We start from the raw sequence: 18,727 nt of genomic DNA on the forward strand, positions 1-18,727 counted from the left end.
TACCCCCGTGTTTCTCCGAAAGTAAGACATATGTCTTACTTTCGGGGTACGGCTTATATTAGCCGACCCCCCTGAAACCCCCGATACGTCTTACAATCGGGGGTGTCTTACTATCGGGGAAACAGGGTATATATGATCCGACATAAACAAACAAACAAAAAACCATATAGCCCCTCCCTGGTACAGAGCTGGAAGGGATCTGATCTGATAGCTCAACTGCTAATTCTCTGCCTTACAAGGCAGAGTCCACCGGATCAAATCCCAGTAAGGAAGGGTGTGGCTAGCTGATGAGGCCAGAACAAGGCCGAAATGGGACCATTCACTCGTCATCTTCAGGCTGGTGTTTCTGTCCTTTTTCTCAGGCGAACACTGCGAGACCTGAGCTGCATTCCTTCTATAAATACTGGTGGCTGGGTGTGGTTTGATGGCTCAGCAATTGCCTGCTGTGTAGAAACTTCCTGGTGAGTCAGTGGGGTAACAATTGGGGTCGTTGATGTAGCTGAGGTATGCTGATTAGTTAATGGTTGTAGATTAGGCGTGATATCCTGAGTAGTTGGAACTTGCAGACTACTTGATTGTTTTACAATGTGTGTTCTGAGTCTGGTTTCTATGGCTGGGATACGTTTGAGGGCTGGTTTCCAGATGTCTGGTAAGCGAGAGGTATCATCCCGCTTGTTCATATTTTGGGGATGTTTTTCTATCTCGATAGCTTCCATGATTATTCTTTTGCTGTAGTGTTCTGTTTTGGAAATTAATTTGGTACTGTCAAAATCAATTTCATGTCCTGTAGTTTTGAAGTGTTGGAAAAGGGAGGAGGTTTTTTCTTTTTTCTTTAATGCATTCTTATGTTCTGCAACACGTGCATTTACTCTCCTGTTCGTTTGTCCAATATATGTGGCTGGGCAGATTTTACACGGTATTTGATAAACTCCCTGGTTTTCTAGTTGGATATTGTCTTTCGGGTTTCTTAGGATGTTGGCTATTTTTTAATCTGTACCAAAGGCTGTCTTGATGTTGTGTTTGCGGAGAATTTTACTGATTTTATCTGTGGTGCCTTTGATGTAAGGGAGGAGGGCGATGCCATTGTCCTGTTCTGTGTCTTGGTTCTTGGGGGATGTCTCTTTTTGGATTAAGTTGTTGATTGCCTCTCTTTGGAATCCATTGGAAATTAATACATTTGTGAGATTGTGTAATACCTGTACCCGTGAAAATCTACGAATATATATATATATATATATATATATATATATATATATATATATGTCAAATTTTTGTATATATATGTCAATATTTGTTTTCGTAGATTTTCGTAGATTTTCACGGGTACAGGTATGACGGTCTTGGTATATTCGGGTTTCTTCCCGTGTAGGATTTGGAAATTTCTGGCGACGTTTCGACGAGGTCTCACTCATCATCTTCAGGCTGGTGTTTCTGTCCTTGTTCTTCGCCTTAGAACAAGGACAGAAACACCAGCCTGAAGATGATGAGTGAGACCTCGTCGAAAAGTCGCCAGAAATTTCCAAATCCTACACGGGAAGAAACCCGAATATACCAAGACCGTCATATATATATATATATATATATATATATATATATATATATATATATATATATGGATATGGATATGGATATGGATATGGATATGGATATGGATATGGATATGGATATGGATATGGATATAGATATAGATATAGATATATAGATATATAGATATAGATAGATAGATAGATAGATAGATAGATAGATAGATAGATAGATAGATAGATAGATAGATAGATAGAGATAGATAGATAGATAGATAGATAATATAAAACCCCTTAAAAGCAGTGCAAAACAATTTTAAACTGACAATTAACAATTAAAACTGTTTTTTTTAATAAAAAAAAACCATGCATAATGTGTCCTTTTATAAAGGATACAGACACACACAGTCTATTTCAGCTCACAGAACAAGGTGTTAAGGCTATAGATGGAGAATTTGGAGATCCCGTTTTTGGGGGGGCTGTTATCTTGTGAAAGGTATTGCCTCAAATGATAACAGAAGGAAAGTGTGTAGTTAAGGATGCAGGAAGCCTGATGTGTATTCCGAACTGCATCAGCAGAAGACTTATCAAAAGACATTTGCCAGCTGTTTCCTCATCCCTCCATTGAAACAGCTGGCCTGCAGCAGGCGCTTACTCTGAGGGGCAGGGCTGGTGGAGGGAGAATGTGACGGTTGCTAGGCAACCATATTCTACTGCCAGTGGTAGATTTTGGGCCTGGTAACAGAAGCCTAATCTACAGCCGGTTCTTGCAACCTGGTGCCCCCCAGATGTGACAAGGTTTCAACTCTGCAAATTCCACCTTGGAGAGTACAAGGATGTTGAAGCTTATTCTAATTTTTGCCTGGCATTTCTCTTCCCTAATAATGAAATACTAATTGTCGTAGGGAAATTTTCTTTTCCTATGTTTCGGCTGTCATCTTCCAATTTGGACCGTAGCTATCAATGGCATGAGAGATGAGACGGTGGCATTTTCTTACCTGTTTCTTCCCTGTCTTAAGTTCCATTCTGCCTCTATTAGGCAATTAATGTAAAGTCTTGTGAGGAAAAAGGGGAACTAAGCCCTAGAGCAGTGGTTCTCAACTTGGGGGTCCAGACCCCTTTGGGGTTCAAATGACCGTTCCAGAGGGGTCACCTAAGACCATGGGAAAAGACAAATTCCCCATGGTGTTAGGAACCAAAACTTCTATTCTGACATCTTGGAACATATTTTTACAATCCAACCAATCAGGCATTTACAGTGGAGGTGACCCTCTGACCTTTCTGCCAATCAGCTTAAAGCTCTGTTGGGAGAATTGGCGCTAGACTTATGGTTGGGGGTCACCACAACATGATGAACTGTATTAAGGGGTCGTAGCATTAGAAAGTTTGAGAATCATGCCCTAGAGGAACAGGTGCTTCATCTTCAACAGTGGTTGGGTGATTTAATGTATCTCATACTTGAGTTGCAATGTGACAACCCTAATATCTATTTAAAATTAAGTTCCTTCAAATGGATGTGTGCTTAATACTGGCATGTTCTTGACAATCATATGGAAGAACTAGATTTACTAGGTGATTTTTCATTCAAGTACTATCAGGCCCATCCTGCTTAGCTCTCAACCTACTCAAGGTTGGCCAACTCCTGCCATCTACAAGAGACACCTGCCTTTTTTTAAAAAAAAAAACCAAGCCTGGCTTCTATACCAAATGCTCGGGCATGCTGGCGTAACAGAGGAAGCCATCTGATTTTCAGCATGTAAAACACCAAAAGAAAAAAGAAAACTCACAGCAGTGTTAAGTTACTCCTCTGTGAAAAGCACTTGTGGTCCGCGGTGTCCTTTAAAATCCCAAGGGGAAATTACCTCACTGAATGATTTCAAAGTCTAATGCTTTTAAACAACCTGCCCTGCAAATGATGAGGTCAACTTGTTTTTGTCTGCTGTCTAGCCAAGACAGCATCCACATCCTAATCTTTCCACATATGTGAGCCCAAATTTATTGATTTATGAAATTTATTTGCCGCCCATCTTATATCCAATGGCTCTGGGGGATTTACAGTATAACCCCTGATCTTCCATATTGGCTAAACGTCCAGGTCAATTTTATTGTAGTTCAAAAATCTCAAATTTCTATTTTACTATTTGAGACACTGGAAGTATTTCAGGGATTTGGATATGGGCCAGTTTCATTGCGTGGAGAACTGATGTGGGCCAATATCATACTGGTCCAGTTTCCTAGTGAGAGGACTTAATTTTTGTAACACCCTCCTCGAGGCTAAGGCAAGAAATTGCATTATTCCTCCATACTTAATGTCCTTATATTGGGTTCCAGAAGTTAGTTAGGCACCTATATAGTTTTATTATTATTATTTTTTGCTGCAAAACAAGTAAGATACTAATCAGCTCATATGTTTCCAAAGTCCACCTTCATACGTTTCCAAAGTCCACCCAACCATGGACTCCTGCAAACCTGAATTTGAACTGAGGGAACTGGGCATGGATAGCCTAGAGAAAAGGAGGGCCAGAGTGGACATGATAGCAGTCTACAAGTATACGAGGGGATGTCACAGAGAGGAGGGGATCACTTTATTCTTCAGGGCACCAGAGGGCCGGGTGAGGAACAACGGCTGGAAGCTGACCAAGGAGAGATTCAACATGGAGATAAGGAGGAACTTCCTGATGGTCAGAGCGATCCACCAATGGAACAACCTACCAGTGGACATTGTGAACTCCAACACTCTGGACATTTTTAAGAGAAGATTGAACTGCTACTTGACTGGTGTACTATAGGGTTCCTGCTTGGGCAGGGGGTTGAACTCGATGGCCTTCATGGTCCCTTTCAACTCTAACAATAAATAAATAAATAAATAGATAAATAAATAAATAAATAAATAAATCCAGTATGTGATGTGAGGAACATGTGCGGTACAGTGGAGAATTACAATAGGATGGCAGTGTACTGCATAAAGATATTGCCTACGCTGGTATTTTGGATCTGAATGATTGGAGAATGGAACAAGCAGTGATACAGAAGTACTCTTAGAAGCCTGAGAAGCATCACATTTGTTTAACATGGATCTGCAAGGACATAGAATAACACAGTTGGAAGGGATCTTGGAGGTCTTCGAGTCCAACCCCCTGCTCAAGCAGGAAACTACTATTCCATACAAAAGCCAGCCTCAAGTCAGTTTTTCTCAGTTAGATTAATCCTTTGCCTGGCTACAAGATATTCATGCCACTAGGCACCAGATATAGCTTCTGTTTCTCCATGCACTTGCTAGCAGCTGTAAGGGACATGAATAGGACAGTGGTGGTGATTGCAAATTCCACAGGATGTACAGCCTTATAATTTATGGACCAGCCAGGGATTATTCACTTCTGGGGAATGGTTTTGGCAGCATGCCTAGATAGCAAGTATTACAAAGGCACAGACCAAAGGTTTCAGAAATCTAGCAGTTGATAGAGAGAGAGGTAGAGTTAGGAAGCGGGTACTTAGTATAAAGGCATACTAAAAAATTTAAAACCTTTGTTATCATCTTAGAAAACTCAAGATAACAAATAGGCAGGGGGTTCTTTCATATTATTTTGACAGTTGAGTTGAGAGGGAGTGACTTGTCCTAAAGATGTCCATTGAGCTTCATGATTTAGTAAAGATATTTGACATCTCTTGGTTTACTTCCACAGTTAATGATTTTTTTTAAAACCACTGATCTAAGAAAGTGTAGCCATCATCGACCATTTCCCAAACTAAACCTGGCAGTTTTGTAAAAAAAAAAAAAAGAAGATGTAAGTAGGACCCTCTATAGTTGGGCAGGCGGGTATGATAAGTTTAAATCTTATCTACAACTCACACTAAACTAGTGTTGTAGATCATGATCCACAGTCTTCATTGAAGAAGACTTCACCTTACAGTAGATTGATTTTGGCTGATGATAATAACAGCAGCAGCAACAACAACAATATAAATGCAGGTTCTTTTCCTGTTTGTATTTATTGCCTGCTGCACCATTACTTAACTAGTGAGATGTGGCTCTGTTAGAGGAGTGTGCATGCACCAGGTTTTGCCTCATATGTTTTTAAGCTACCAGCAGAGAGAGGTCCCTAATTATATTTTTGCTTCACTTATTCTGTTGGCCTCAGATGAACCTACCTCTCCTCAGCTTTTTTAATAACATGAGGATAAAGTCTGTGGCTTCCTTTACGCAAAGCAACTTCCAATGCCTGAAATCTACTATCAAAATGCAAACCTGAATGACATGCCCCATTCTGTGTCCTTTAGACAAGGGTTCATGACTTCTAAATTGGGTAGGTAAATAAAGAAAAAAAAAGGGGGAAATTGTTTTTAAGACGAAAGAAATGACAGATGAAGCAGGAAGGAACACTTTACGTGCAGGACCAGCAATTTAAATTCCAGTTCCCAAAGATCAAGGTAAGATACTATAAAATATGAATAAAGACGTAGCTCCTGATTTGTGCAAAACGCATAACTGGCTGAAGGAAAGGCTTGTAGCCTGGAGATAGAGCAGTGTTTTGCCCATTTAAAAAAATCTTCAGTGCAAGGAGGATTCGCAATGAGAGAGAACAGCAGCCTTGTTAGTGAAGATGGTTTTCACCTACACACAGGAATATTTTGATCCAGAATAAGAGTTTATAGGAATGACCCCTTAGATGCCAATAGAGTGTGGGTGGAGAAAAGCCGACTCGTACAACCCAGAACTTTTTAATATTTAGAGCAGTGTTTTTCAACCTTGGCAACTTCAAGATATGTGGATTTCAGCTCCAAGCATTTGGCTGGAGAATTGTGGGAGTTGAAGTCTACATATTTTTAGATTGCCAGGATTAAAAACCATTGATTTAGAAGATTAACAATGGGGAAGCAACTGCCTGGAGGGGTCTGTAATATGGTAAATGATTTAGCTTTACTAGATAAATGGTCAAAGCAATGGAAACTGCAGTTTAATGTTTCCAAATGTAAAATAATGCACTTGGGGAAAAGGAATCCTAAATCTGAGTATTGCATTGGCAGTTCTGTGTTAGCAAAAACTTCAGAAGAGAAGGATTTAGGGGTAGTGATTTCTGACAGTCTCAAAATGGGTGAGCAGTGTGGTCGGGCAGTATGAAAAGCAAGTAGGATGCTTGGCTGCATAGCTAGAGGTATAACAAGCAGGAAGAGGGAGATTATGATCCCGCTATATAGAGTGCTGGTGAGACCACATTTGAAGTACTGTGTTCAGTTCTGGAGACCTCACCTACAAAAAGATATTGACAAAATTGAACGGGTCCAAAGACGGGCTACAAGAATGGTGGAAGGTCTTAGGCATAAAACGTATCAGGAAAGACTTAATGAACTCAATCTGTATAGTCTGGAGGACAGAAGGAAAAGGGGGGACATGATCGAAACATTTAAATATGTTAAATGGTTAAATAAGGTCCAGGAGGGAACTGTTTTAATAGGAAAGTGAACACAAGAACAAGGGGACACAATCTGAAGTTAGTTGGGGGAATGATCAAAGGCAACATGAGAAAATATTATTTTACTGAAAGAGTAGTAGATCCTTGGAACAAACTTCCAGCAGACATGGTTGGTAAATCCACAGTAACTGAATTTAAACATGCCTGGGATAAACATATATCCATTGTAAGATAAAATACAGGAAATAGTATAAGGGCAGACTAGATGGACCATGAGGTCTTTTTCTGCCGTCAATCTTCTATGTTTCTACCTTCTACCCCTTTCTTAATCCAAAGTATCATGATCTCAAAATCAAAGTTGAAAGATTCCAGCATATGACCACCAGCCATGGTGGTCCAAATGGTTATTGCACACAGGGTGTCATACCAAAAGTTCTTGGGTGACACGTACAAAATATGCACATTGAGAAAATGTCCACCTGTCAATTTCAAAAGGGCACACTGTTTGGATCTGCACATAATGTCATGTCCATACATTACAACATCCTAGTTTCTTGGGAAGAAGTTGATGAGTATGAAAGTCCACACAAGCTAAAAATGCGTCTCTGCACTGCACACCTTTTTTTAATTCAAACCATATTCAATGCTGTAGAGCTCCGAGCAATTACTTTTTCCCCCCCAACACAGAGAGCTAATACTAATTTTCCACCCTGATGCCCACCGCCAGTGTTGAACCTCAATTCTCCTAATCCCCAACCAATATTGCCAAAGCGGCAGAGCATAGAAGGCAAGTTTTAAAAATAGAAGGCTCTATGTTCGGCTTCTGATATCTCCCACTACAGGAAAGACTGAAAAGGCCCAATTCTGCCCGAGACTTTGAAAAACCTCTTCCAAGGAAATGAGACAAAACTGGCCAAAACAGCATCCCGTATAATCCAGGGTCCCTGGTGCCTCCCAGCTCATGACTCACATTAAGAAGAAGAACAAGTAGTCATCTCCTGGCAATGGAGGGGAGGCCTCCAAGCATTACCCATCAGAGCCAAGCTGAAGAATTTCAACCTGGGTTGGAAGTGGGGGTGTTTCTCTCTTTTGGTAGCTTTAAAAAATAAGATCTGGATGGAAAAAGAGAGAGAAGGAAATGGCTCCCAGCAACACACTTGACTCAAAGACAAAATGCGCAGGCAGAAAGATCCTTACAGAGGGGCCTGACTGCAAACGTTGCAGCAGAAAGAATCCATCATCAAGAATTCTGGGCAGATGGGCCCCCTTTCAACAAAATGGGCAGAGCTCATAAAGCGAGAGCGGAGATGCATTAAAAACACAAGAAAGAGTTTCTGTATCTCTTCTTCCAAAGGCTAAAAGCAACCCAAAGAAAACAGGTCATTCCTTTCCAGCCTATTGCCGCTTCCAGAGTTGCTGTAGGAATGCAAAAGTAGTTGCAAGACTCCAGGCTGCCTGAAGGAGACAGTAGATAAAATGGAGAATCCTGGTCTTTTTGAACTGTCTAGTGGGGTTTTTTTTGTCCAATACACAATAATATACAATGAAGCTTATAAAGATATAGTAGAGAAGATATGTGAGATATAGGAGAGACTATAGGACAGGGGACGGAAGGTACCTTCTGGAACCAGCTCCCCCCTGAGATTAGAACTGCCCCCACCCTCCTGGCCTTTCGTAAGCTCCTTACTTAAAACCCACCTTAAAACCCACCTCCGCCGCCAGGCATGGGGGAACTGAGATAACTTCCCCAGGCCTATACTGTTTATGTATGGTATGTTGTGTGTATGTTTTCTTAAATTATGGGTTTTTAGTTTTAATTATTAGATTTGTATTGTTCATTGTTTTTCTATTACTGTTGTGAGCTGCCCCGAGTCTACGGAGAGGGGCGGCATACAAATTTAATAAATAAATAAATAAATAAATAAAATACTCTAGTGGGCTTATATATACCCCTTACTGACCTCTTAGGAATCTGGAGAGGTCAACCATGGATAGTCTAAGGGTAAAGTGTTGGGGGGTTAGGGGATGATACTACGGAATCCGGTAATGAGTTCCACACTTCAACAACTCGATTACTAAAGTCGTATTCTTTACAGTCAAGTTTGGAGCAGTTAATATTAAGCTTGAATCTGTTGTGTGCTCTTGTGTTGTTGTGGTTGAAGCTGAAGTAGTCTTTGATAGGCAGGACATTGCAGCATATGATCTTGTGGCCAATACTTAGATCGTGTTTAAGATGTCGTAGTTCTAAGCTTTCAAGACCCAGGATTGTCAGTCTAGTTTCGTAGGGAATTCTGTTTTGGGTAGAGGAGTGAAGTAATTGGGGGAGTTGGGGGAGGAACAGGGGTGGGCTACTGCCCAGATGGGGGGGAACACAGTGGGCTAGCAAAAATAGAGAGCTCCACCCCAGAGCACCCAATTTGCACTGAAAGATGTTGAAAGAAAATGCAGGGCATCCTGTATAACCTACGCCCACAGTGTGGTAGCAAAAATTCTGATAGCCCTTCACCGGAGAGGAAGTACAATAACAACGGAAGGGACCTTGGAGGTCTTCTAGTCCAACCCCCTGCTTAGGCAGGAAACCCTACACAATTTCAGACAGATGGTTATCCAACATCTGCTTAAAAACTTCCAGTGTTGGAACATTCACAACTTCTGGAGCCAAGATGTTCCACTGATTAATTGTTCTGTCAGGAAATTTCTCCTTAGTTCTAAGTTACTTCTCTCCTCGTTTAGTTTCCACCCATTGCTTCTTCTTCTACCCTCAGGTGGTTTGGAGAATAGCTTGACTCCTTCTTCTTTGTGGCAACCCCTGAGATATTGGATCACTGCTGTCATGTCTCCCCTGGTCCTTCTTTTCATTAAACTAGCCATGCCCAGTTCTTGCAACCGTTTTTCATATGTTTTAGCCTCCAGTCCTTTAACTTCATAGGGAATCTGGTTCACTTTAATTAGTTAGGCCAGTGTTTCCCAACCTTGGCCACTGGAAGGTATTTGGACTTCAACTCCCAGAATTCCCCAGCCAGCGAATGCTGGCTGGGGAATTCTGGGAGTTGAAGTCCAGATATCTTCCAGTGGCCAAGGTTGGGAAACACTGAGTTAGGCCAATGGGATTCTTGTTGTGCCATATAGGTTTCGAAAGGTTTCATTTTATTCCCTGTAATAAAGTGGAATTAACAAGAAAATGTACATTAACAAGAAACCACTAAGGGAAATGAGCCAACAGTGTGAGCGTTATATCTTTTGACTCTTCACCCAGGCCTTTGATGAGGGGGATTGAGACCTCTAGCCTCATCCCACATGCCATCTTTTATCTTTATATTTGATTGAGTTGATTGTAACGCCTTTGTTTGATTGCTGTAAGCTGCCCAGAACTCTTCAGAATCACGCAAACAAGTTTAATGATTCTTATTGTTGTTGATTGCACAGTCGGCCTGACCTTTTTAGATTCAGCATTTTTATCCATCTATCAAGTCCTTTCCAAGGACCTGCAATAGACAGATGTTGTTGTTGGAGGGTGTTAATGACATTGTCAACTCAACCTGTTTTCTACCCACTAATTCAAAGGAGGCTGTTGAGTTTTGGTTTTGGCACGAATGAGGGTGAACAAACTGAAGTACAAGACAGAAGTACATTGTGTGAAGAAATGTGCTAATTTGATAGAGAAGGGTTCTTAAAAAAAAAAAAATTGCATAGTGTGGCAGGAACATCAATTGCTGGCATTGCCAATTTCTTCCAAAGCCCATGTTAACCTGCCTAATTATCATTCATATTTGCCAAGAATCCCTTGACACTTTACAAACATTGTATTTTAACTTGGTCTCACAAAAGTTCTAAACTAAGCGATAATTGCTTGGAGATCTAGACTAGCCTGGGATTAGTGAAGAATTTAAACATGTATAGAAACATAGAAGATTGAGGGCAAAAAAAGACCTCATGGTCCATCTAGTCCAGTGTTTTTCAAACAGTGTGCTGCGAGACATGGTCAGGTGTGCCGTGGGGAAATTAAACATGGGTCCCCAAACTATGGCCCGCATGCCGGATAGGGCCCGCGGAGGCCATTTATCTGGCCCGCCGCCAGCCACCTCACAATCCCTCCAGCTATCAGCGACAGGAAGAGTGGAGGCACAGGGAACGCTCACTGACCAATCACCTTCTAGGATTCATCCCGATCACTAGCGATGAACCAATAGCAGGCCACCTCTCATTCACACCCAGGAAGGTCCCTGCTCGGGCTGCTACTCCTCCCCATGGTCCCAATTTCTAATTGTAATTTCTAATTGTGGTTTAAAGCTAAACTTTGCTGATCTTCCTTTGGACAGTTTTTGGTTATCTCTTGCCAAGGAGTTCCCTATTCTGGCCAACAAAGCTATTTTGACATTGCCCCTGTTTTCAACCACATATCTATGTGAGGTGAGCTTCTCAAGCTTGACTGCAATAAAAACTAAAAACAGAACTATTGAGGAAGAGCTTTGTGTGTGTCTTTCTACCATTCCTGCCAGTATATCCCTTTTGTGTTCATCGAAACAGGCCCAGGTTTCACATTGAGTGAGTATAAATACATTTAGAAACTATATTATTAACTATATGTATAATATGTACTGTGTTAGGGTGTCATTTGTGTCATTTCGGTTGGTGGTGTGCCCCAGGATTTTGTAAATGTAAAAAATGTGTCGCGGCTCAAAAAAGGTTGAAAATCACTGACCTAGTCTGCCCTTATACTATTTTCTGTATTTTATCTTAGGATGGATATATGTTTATCCCAGGCATGTTTAAATTCAGTTACTGTGGATTTACCAACCACGTCTGCTGGAGGTTTGTTCCAAGCATCTACTACTCTTTCAGTAAAATAATATTTTCTCATGTTGCTTTTGATCTTTCCCCCAACTAACCTCAGATTGTGCCCCCTTGTTCTTGTGTTCACTTTCCTATTAAAAACACTTCTCTCCTGAACCTTATTTAACCCTTTAACATATTTAAATCTTTTGATCATGTCCCCCCTTTTCCTTCTGTCCTCCAGACTATACAGATTGAGTTCATTAAGTCTTTCCTGATACGTTTTATGCTTAAGACCTTCCACCATTCTTGTAGCCCGTCTTTGCACCCGTTCAATTTTGTCAATATCTTTTTGTAGGTGAGGTCTCCAGAACTGAACACAGTACTCCAAATGTGGTCTCACCAAATTTGGAATATGTTCTCTGTGCGATACTGACACACCCCTCTTATACGTTAATGGTGTAGTTGTCAAAGAATAAGCTTAACCATTGTGATCAGGATCTCAGAGAGAACAAAGCCTTGTCACTCAGCTGGAACAGGCAACCAGGGTTGCAGACGTTCAAGAAATATGCAAGACATCCCCACCCCACACTGCAATATTCATGAATACAAAAGAATGAAGGTGAGCTTTGTAGACACGCGAGAACAAGGATGGAGGGCAAAATAGAAATAAACTCACCTGATCCAGGTCCAGATCCAGGAGGACGCCACACTGTATAGAAACACGAAGAGAAAGGGATGAGACCCAAGAAAGATCTGGGAAAGTATTTTCACTCCTTTCCCAAAGAGCATGCCAGGACAATATATAATATGGATATAATCTTTCACACACCAGATTAAATGGTTGCGGCCCTATTTGGACCGGGAGTCACTGCTCACAGTCACTCATGCCCTCATCACCTCGAGGCTCGACTACTGTAACGCTCTCTACATGGGGCTACCTTTGACAAGTGTTCGGAAACTTCAGATCGTGCAGAATGCAGCTGCGAGAGCAATCATGGGCTTTCCCAAATATGCTCATGTTACACCAACACTCCGCAGTCTGCACTGGTTGCCGATCAGTTTCCGGTCACAATTCAAAGTGTTGGTTATGACCTATAAAGCCCTTCATGGCATCGGGCCAGACTATCTCAGGGACCGCCTTCTGCTGCACGAATCCCAGCGACCAGTTAGGTCCCACAGAGTGGGTCTTCTCCAGGTCTCGTCAACTAAACAATGTCGCTTGGCGGGACCCAGGGGAAGAGCCTTCTCTGTGGTGGCCCCGACCCTCTGGAACCAACTCCCCCCAGAGATTAGAACTGCCCCCACCCTCCTTGCCTTTCGTAAACAACTTAAAACCCACCTCTGCCGCCAGGCATGGGGCAATTGAGATACTCTTTCCCCCTAGGCCTTTACAATTTTATGCATGTTATGTCTGTATGTATGTTGGTTTTACAATAGGGGTTTTTAACTGTTTATATTGGATTGTCATATGCTGTTTACTACTGTTGTTAGCCGCCCCGAGTCTACGGAGAGGGGCAGCATACAAATCCAATAAAATCAAATCAAAATCAAATCAAATGATTTGTAAATGGCTGCTGCTGGTGGAAAGCTCATTGTTTTACCAATTCCACCAATAAAGCTGCTTAATAACATTAGGGATCCCTAAAATTTATTCTAAGTGTTTCAACAGCCAGGTAAGCACCAATTCCAACTGATAAATGGGATTTTGGTTGTAAATACAAGTAGACTTCAACCTATGACTACAGTTGGGACTAGCGTTGTTACTAAGCGATGTGATTGTTGAGTGAGTCTTAGTCAATTTTCCATCTTTTTTTTTGTTTGGTCATGGTAGTTAAGTGAATCCAACTTACTCCATTGAATTTGCTTTTTAGAAGCCACTAGAAGCCACTAATAAATAAATAAATAAATGAATGAATGAATGAATGAATGAATAAATAAATAACAAATGGCAGTCATGTGACCCCAGGATGCTGCAACCAATCATAAGTACACGCTAGTTACCAAGCGCCCAAATTTTAATCATGTGATCTTAGAGACACTCCAATGGTTACAAGTGTGAGGACTGCTTGTGAATCACTGTTTTTCAATATCAGTGTAACTTTGTACAATCATTTAAAAAAAAAGGCCATAAATCAAGAACTTTCTGTATAGCTAATTGCAGCAAAAAGACACGCAGGAAACTTGATCCCTTTGCTGACATCTAGTGGTCACGTGGATTTATGCAACCCAGATCTGATAATCCTATTGGTTTTCCTGGATACGTCTATTTTAATCTGGATTTGAACATGGATGGATTGGGATGACTAAACTTGGCCTTCCCTGTATTAGTAACTCTATATACCATATTTTTCGGAGTACTGTATAAGATGCACTTTCCCCCACCCTAAAAGGGGGTGAAAATTTGGGTGTGTTTTACACACCAAATGTAGCCCCACCCACCTGCCAAAAATGGGGTGTTAAACTTGCCAAGTTTGGGGACCCTTGCTATACAAAAATGTGTAGGAATCAGTGAGTTTGAAGGCATGTAGAAATGAGAAGCGAAGGGTGGTTCTGCTCCCTGATTCCACCCACTTGTTAAGGGTATGCAATGTATGAAGCCCAGAAGCTTAAAATAAGGTTCCCCGCTCTATCTTCCTTCTTTTAGACCTTTAGGAGAGGCCCAACTGATACTGAAGGCTTTTAATTGATTGCTTTCTTGGCTGTATTATTTTAGAGATTATTTTTCCTCCCCAGCCGATGCTTTCTTTGATGCTAATAGATTCAACTGTAATTTTGAATTGCATATTTTTTTCATTTGTGGCATGATGTGCTCTAAGTCACTCTGAATTCATGCTCCAAGGAAGGCTGTATGAAAACAGTTTAAATAAATAAGAAGGCAATTCTAGGGTCCACTGCGAACTTATTATATTATGACTGATTTTTGCCATCCGTGCTATCACTAGCCAGGGTGCTGGAGTGCTCTCACTCAGTTTGCCAGGAAATTACTAACCATCCTGAACTAACACGAAGTTCTAAGAATAATATTACAGTGCAAAGAGATCTGGAAATACAATGCAAATACTGGAAATAATATTACAATGCAAAGAAAACTGGAAAATTCCTTGTGTGTCCAATCACACCTGGCCAATAAAAATTCTATTCTAACTAGTGTATATAACCACCACCAAATATGACTACTGCAAACTCTACACCTGTGTTTTCCAACTTGGCAGCCTTGAAATGTATTAAGACAGGGGTGTCAAACTCACATTGTCACAACAGCGTCGCCTGATGTACCTGGACTTTTTCCCACTTCACTAAACTGGGTGTGTCCAGTACGCAACGCATCCAGGCTGGGAGTTTGACAGCCCTGTGTTAAGATGTGTTAAAGATGAGCTGAAGTACACACATTGACAAGTTTGGGAAAAAACCCCACTGATCTAAATCCATCTATCGCAAATACTGTATATATATTTTCTTGCAGAATTTCTGAAGTTAACCATCTAGAATATTATTATTATTATTATTATTATTATTATTATTATTATTATTATTATTTGTTTGTTTGTTTGTTTATTTATTTATTAAATTTGAAATACTATGTTTCCCCCAAACCTTCTGGTCCAAATCAACCTTTTCTGTGTCTAAACTTTCGCGGGTCTGCTCTTCAGGGGTGGGATTCAGCCAGTTTGGGCCAGTTCGAGTGAACCGATTGTTAAATTTTAGCATAGTTTGGCGAACCAGCAAATAGCGCCACTGCCCCCCCCCCTCCGGGCCCCTCTCACTCCTGATCAAACCTAATGGGCCTTGGGCAATGCCTAGAGTCACACCAGGCCATAGTTGCTGCTGCTGCTCTCTGGTTCCCTCGCTTGTAAGTCTTCCTTCACTTCTTGCCCAGCTACCTCCCACACATGCCCAGCCCACTTGTCTGATTTCCCCACTTGCCTGCCTTCCCTATGGCTTTCCCCGTGGTCCCGCCCACTTGCCTGCCCTCCCCGTTGCCTTCCCTGTGGTCCCGCCCACTTGCCTGCCCTCCCCCTTGCCTTTCCCGTGGTCCCGCCCACTTGCCTGTCTTCCCTTTGCCTTTCCCACTTGCCTGCCTTCCCCGTGGTCCCGCCCACTTTCCTGCCCTCCCCGTTGCCTTCCCTGTGGTCCCGCCCACTTTCCTGCCCTCCCCCTTGCCTTTCCCGTGGTCCCGCCCACTTGCCTGTCTTCCCTTTGCCTTTCCCACTTGCCTGCCTTCCCCGTGGTCCCGCCCACTTTCCTGCCCTCCCCGTTGCCTTCCCTGTGGTCCCGCCCACTTTCCTGCCCTCCCCCTTGCCTTTCCCGTGGTCCCGCCCACTTGCCTGTCTTCCCTTTGCCTTTCCCACTTGCCTGCCTTCCCCGTGGTCCCGCCCACTTTCCTGCCCTCCCCCTTGCCTTTCCCGTGGTCCCGCCCACTTGCCTATCTTCCCCCTTGCCTTTCTCGCTTGCCTGCCTTCCCCGTTGCTTTCCCTGTGGTCCAGCCCACTTGCCTGCCTTCCCCCTTGCCTTTCCTGTAGTCCAGCCCACCTGCTTGCCCTCCCCTTGCCTTTCCCGCTTTCCTGCCTTCCCTGCCGCCTTCCCCATTTTCTTCCCCACTTTTCTGCCTTCCCTGCTAGCCTACCTTCCCTGTTGCCTTCCCTCTGGTCCCACCCACTCGCCTGCCTCCCCCATCGCCTTCCCTGCTTGCCTGCCACAACCATGGAGGCTTCCTCATTGCCTGCCTGCTGGCAAATAATGGATGCTGCAAAGTCAGGGCAATTTCCTACTTACCATTCCAAGCCCCTTCCCCGTTCTCCCCCCTAGAAAGCCTAGAATTACGGCGCCTAAAACACGATTTAAGTATTGCCCACAAGATCATATGCTGCAAAGTCCTACCGGTCACGAGTTGACAAAATAAAAGCCCATCCAAAGATTGCGACTGCCTGTTGAGCCTTTTATTTTGTCAGCCCACCGGGAGGGGAGAGGGAAGGGGCTCGGAATAATAGGTAGGAAATCACCCTGTCTCTGCAGCATTGGCCCACATGCACCGCCCCACCCTTCTCAGAGTGATACCGAGTTAACCGCACCCACTCAGTCACATGACCCCCTGCCAGCCACACCCACCCGAGCTGGCACTAGGAGGAACCGGTTGTTAAATTACTTGAATCCCGCCACTGCTGCTCTCCTGCCTTATGACTTACACTCGCAAACAGGTTTGGCGGAGCTCCAGCGGCCCACCTTGGTGCAATTGCTGCGAGGACTGCCCGCTAGGTAAAAGCCAGGATTGCAGCGGTATTCCACCCACGTGCCTTCGACAGGCACCCGTTCAATTGCCCGGACAGTGACTTGCCCATTCTCCAGGTTCAGGTGCATCTTGGGACAAGTCCGTACTGTAGAAAAAGAAAGGTTGGTTTCAGAAACATCTCCCAATAATTATTGTACATAGCTTGGCATTGCTACATGAACCAGCTGGGTCTTCATGCTGTATAAATCTGTGGCTACCTGCACACAGAGTTAATGTATTTTTGGGACAGGAATTTGACTCTTCAGTAGCCTTTGTTTCATTGACTTAATGACTTTATGAACTCAATCTGTATAGTCTATAGGGCGGAAGGGAAAGAGGGGACATGATCGAAACATTTCTCCCTTAGACTATCCACGATTGACCTCTCCAGGTTCCTAAGAGGCCAGTAAGGGGCGTACATAAGTGCACGAGTGTGCCTTTCGTCCCCTGTCCAATCGTCTTTCCTTTATCTCATTCATCATGTATATTTTCTTCCTCTCATATATCTTCTCTTCTATTTTCTTTTATCCTTATATATATTACTTCATGTTTATTTTCTTTCTATGTATTTGTGTATTGGACAAATGAATAAACAAACAAACAAATAAATAAATAAAATTTAAATATGTTAAAGGGTTAAATAAGGTTCAGGAGGGAAGTGTTTTTAATAGGAAAGTGAACCCAAGAACAAGGGGGCACAATCTGAAGTTAGTTGGGGGGGAAAGATCAGAAGCAACGTGAGGAAATATTATTTTACTGAAAGAATAGTAAATGCTTGGAACAAACTTCCAGCAGACGTGGTTGGTAAATCCACAGTAACTGGATTTAAACATGCCTGGGATAAACATATATATCCATCCTAAGATAAAACACAGGAAATAGTATAAGGGCAGACTAGATGGACCATGAGGTCTTTTTCTGCCGTCAATCTCCTATGTTTCTATGTTTCTAAATGAAATAAATAGAAATCTGGCAGATGTAGCTCATTTTAGAAGCTCTGGACTGCACTGAAAACTTAAACATTGTTCCCCAAGGCCTGATGCTTTTAGCCCAGGCAAGGACAGTTTCCATAACCACCAGAAAGCTTCACACAACCACACCACCCACTTTGAACACCACAACAGAAAGCTCTTCTCTCAGACACTCAGTAGAACTCACAGCAGCGGCTTTCAACGTCGCTGTCCGTCCAGGTGCCGTTAGGGAGGCATTTTCGTACTTTGGGCCCCACAATTTCTCTCTCCGGACGGCAAACGTATTCAATCTCGTAGTCGAAAGGGAGGAAGTGGGCAGTCTTCACCTGCTCCCGGGTCAGGCCTCTGTAGCGGATCCCGCCATCCCAAGGAGGGAAGATGAGTTTGCAACCTGGATAGGAAGGCAAAGCAGGGGAGCCGTTCAAAGAAACAAAGCAATATTGCGACACCTGGGAAAAAAATATATTATTATTTATCTCAGCACCAGAGCTGTGTAGGAGTTTGGATCTGGGACATCGACTGAGAGTTCTCAATCATCTACAAAGCCTATGACAGGGAGACCTGGAGCTAATTACTATCCTGACTTTCGCTTTCAACCTACACTTTAGAAGACAGTATGATGCTTAAAAAAAAGGTGTGCCTGTTTTCACCTGTGCATTATTTCCTGAGCTTTTTTTTTGGTGGAAGGCCAAGAAATGAGTTCATCCTTGAATATTGATATTTCTGGTGAAATTTGATATTGCACCAGAAGAGCCCTTCACTCCTGCACTCAAAACAGAA

General features: G+C 42.6%; 1 protein-coding gene across 1 annotated transcript in view; it reads right to left on the reverse strand.

Moving 5' to 3' along the window:
* Nucleotides 1-18,330, reverse strand: part of GABBR1 (gamma-aminobutyric acid type B receptor subunit 1) — a 114,872-nt gene extending 96,542 nt beyond the window's left edge. Inside the window, 3 exon segments of the mRNA XM_070737782.1 lie at nt 12,387-12,419; nt 16,894-17,082; nt 18,135-18,330. Coding sequence (XP_070593883.1) covers nt 12,387-12,419; nt 16,894-17,065 — 205 coding nt within the window. The 5' untranslated portion in view covers nt 17,066-17,082; nt 18,135-18,330.
* Between the last annotated feature and the right edge of the window lie 397 nt (nt 18,331-18,727).

The sequence above is a fragment of the Erythrolamprus reginae genome, chromosome 2, assembly GCF_031021105.1.
Source record: "Erythrolamprus reginae isolate rEryReg1 chromosome 2, rEryReg1.hap1, whole genome shotgun sequence".
NCBI classification, from domain to species: domain Eukaryota; kingdom Metazoa; phylum Chordata; class Lepidosauria; order Squamata; family Dipsadidae; genus Erythrolamprus; species Erythrolamprus reginae.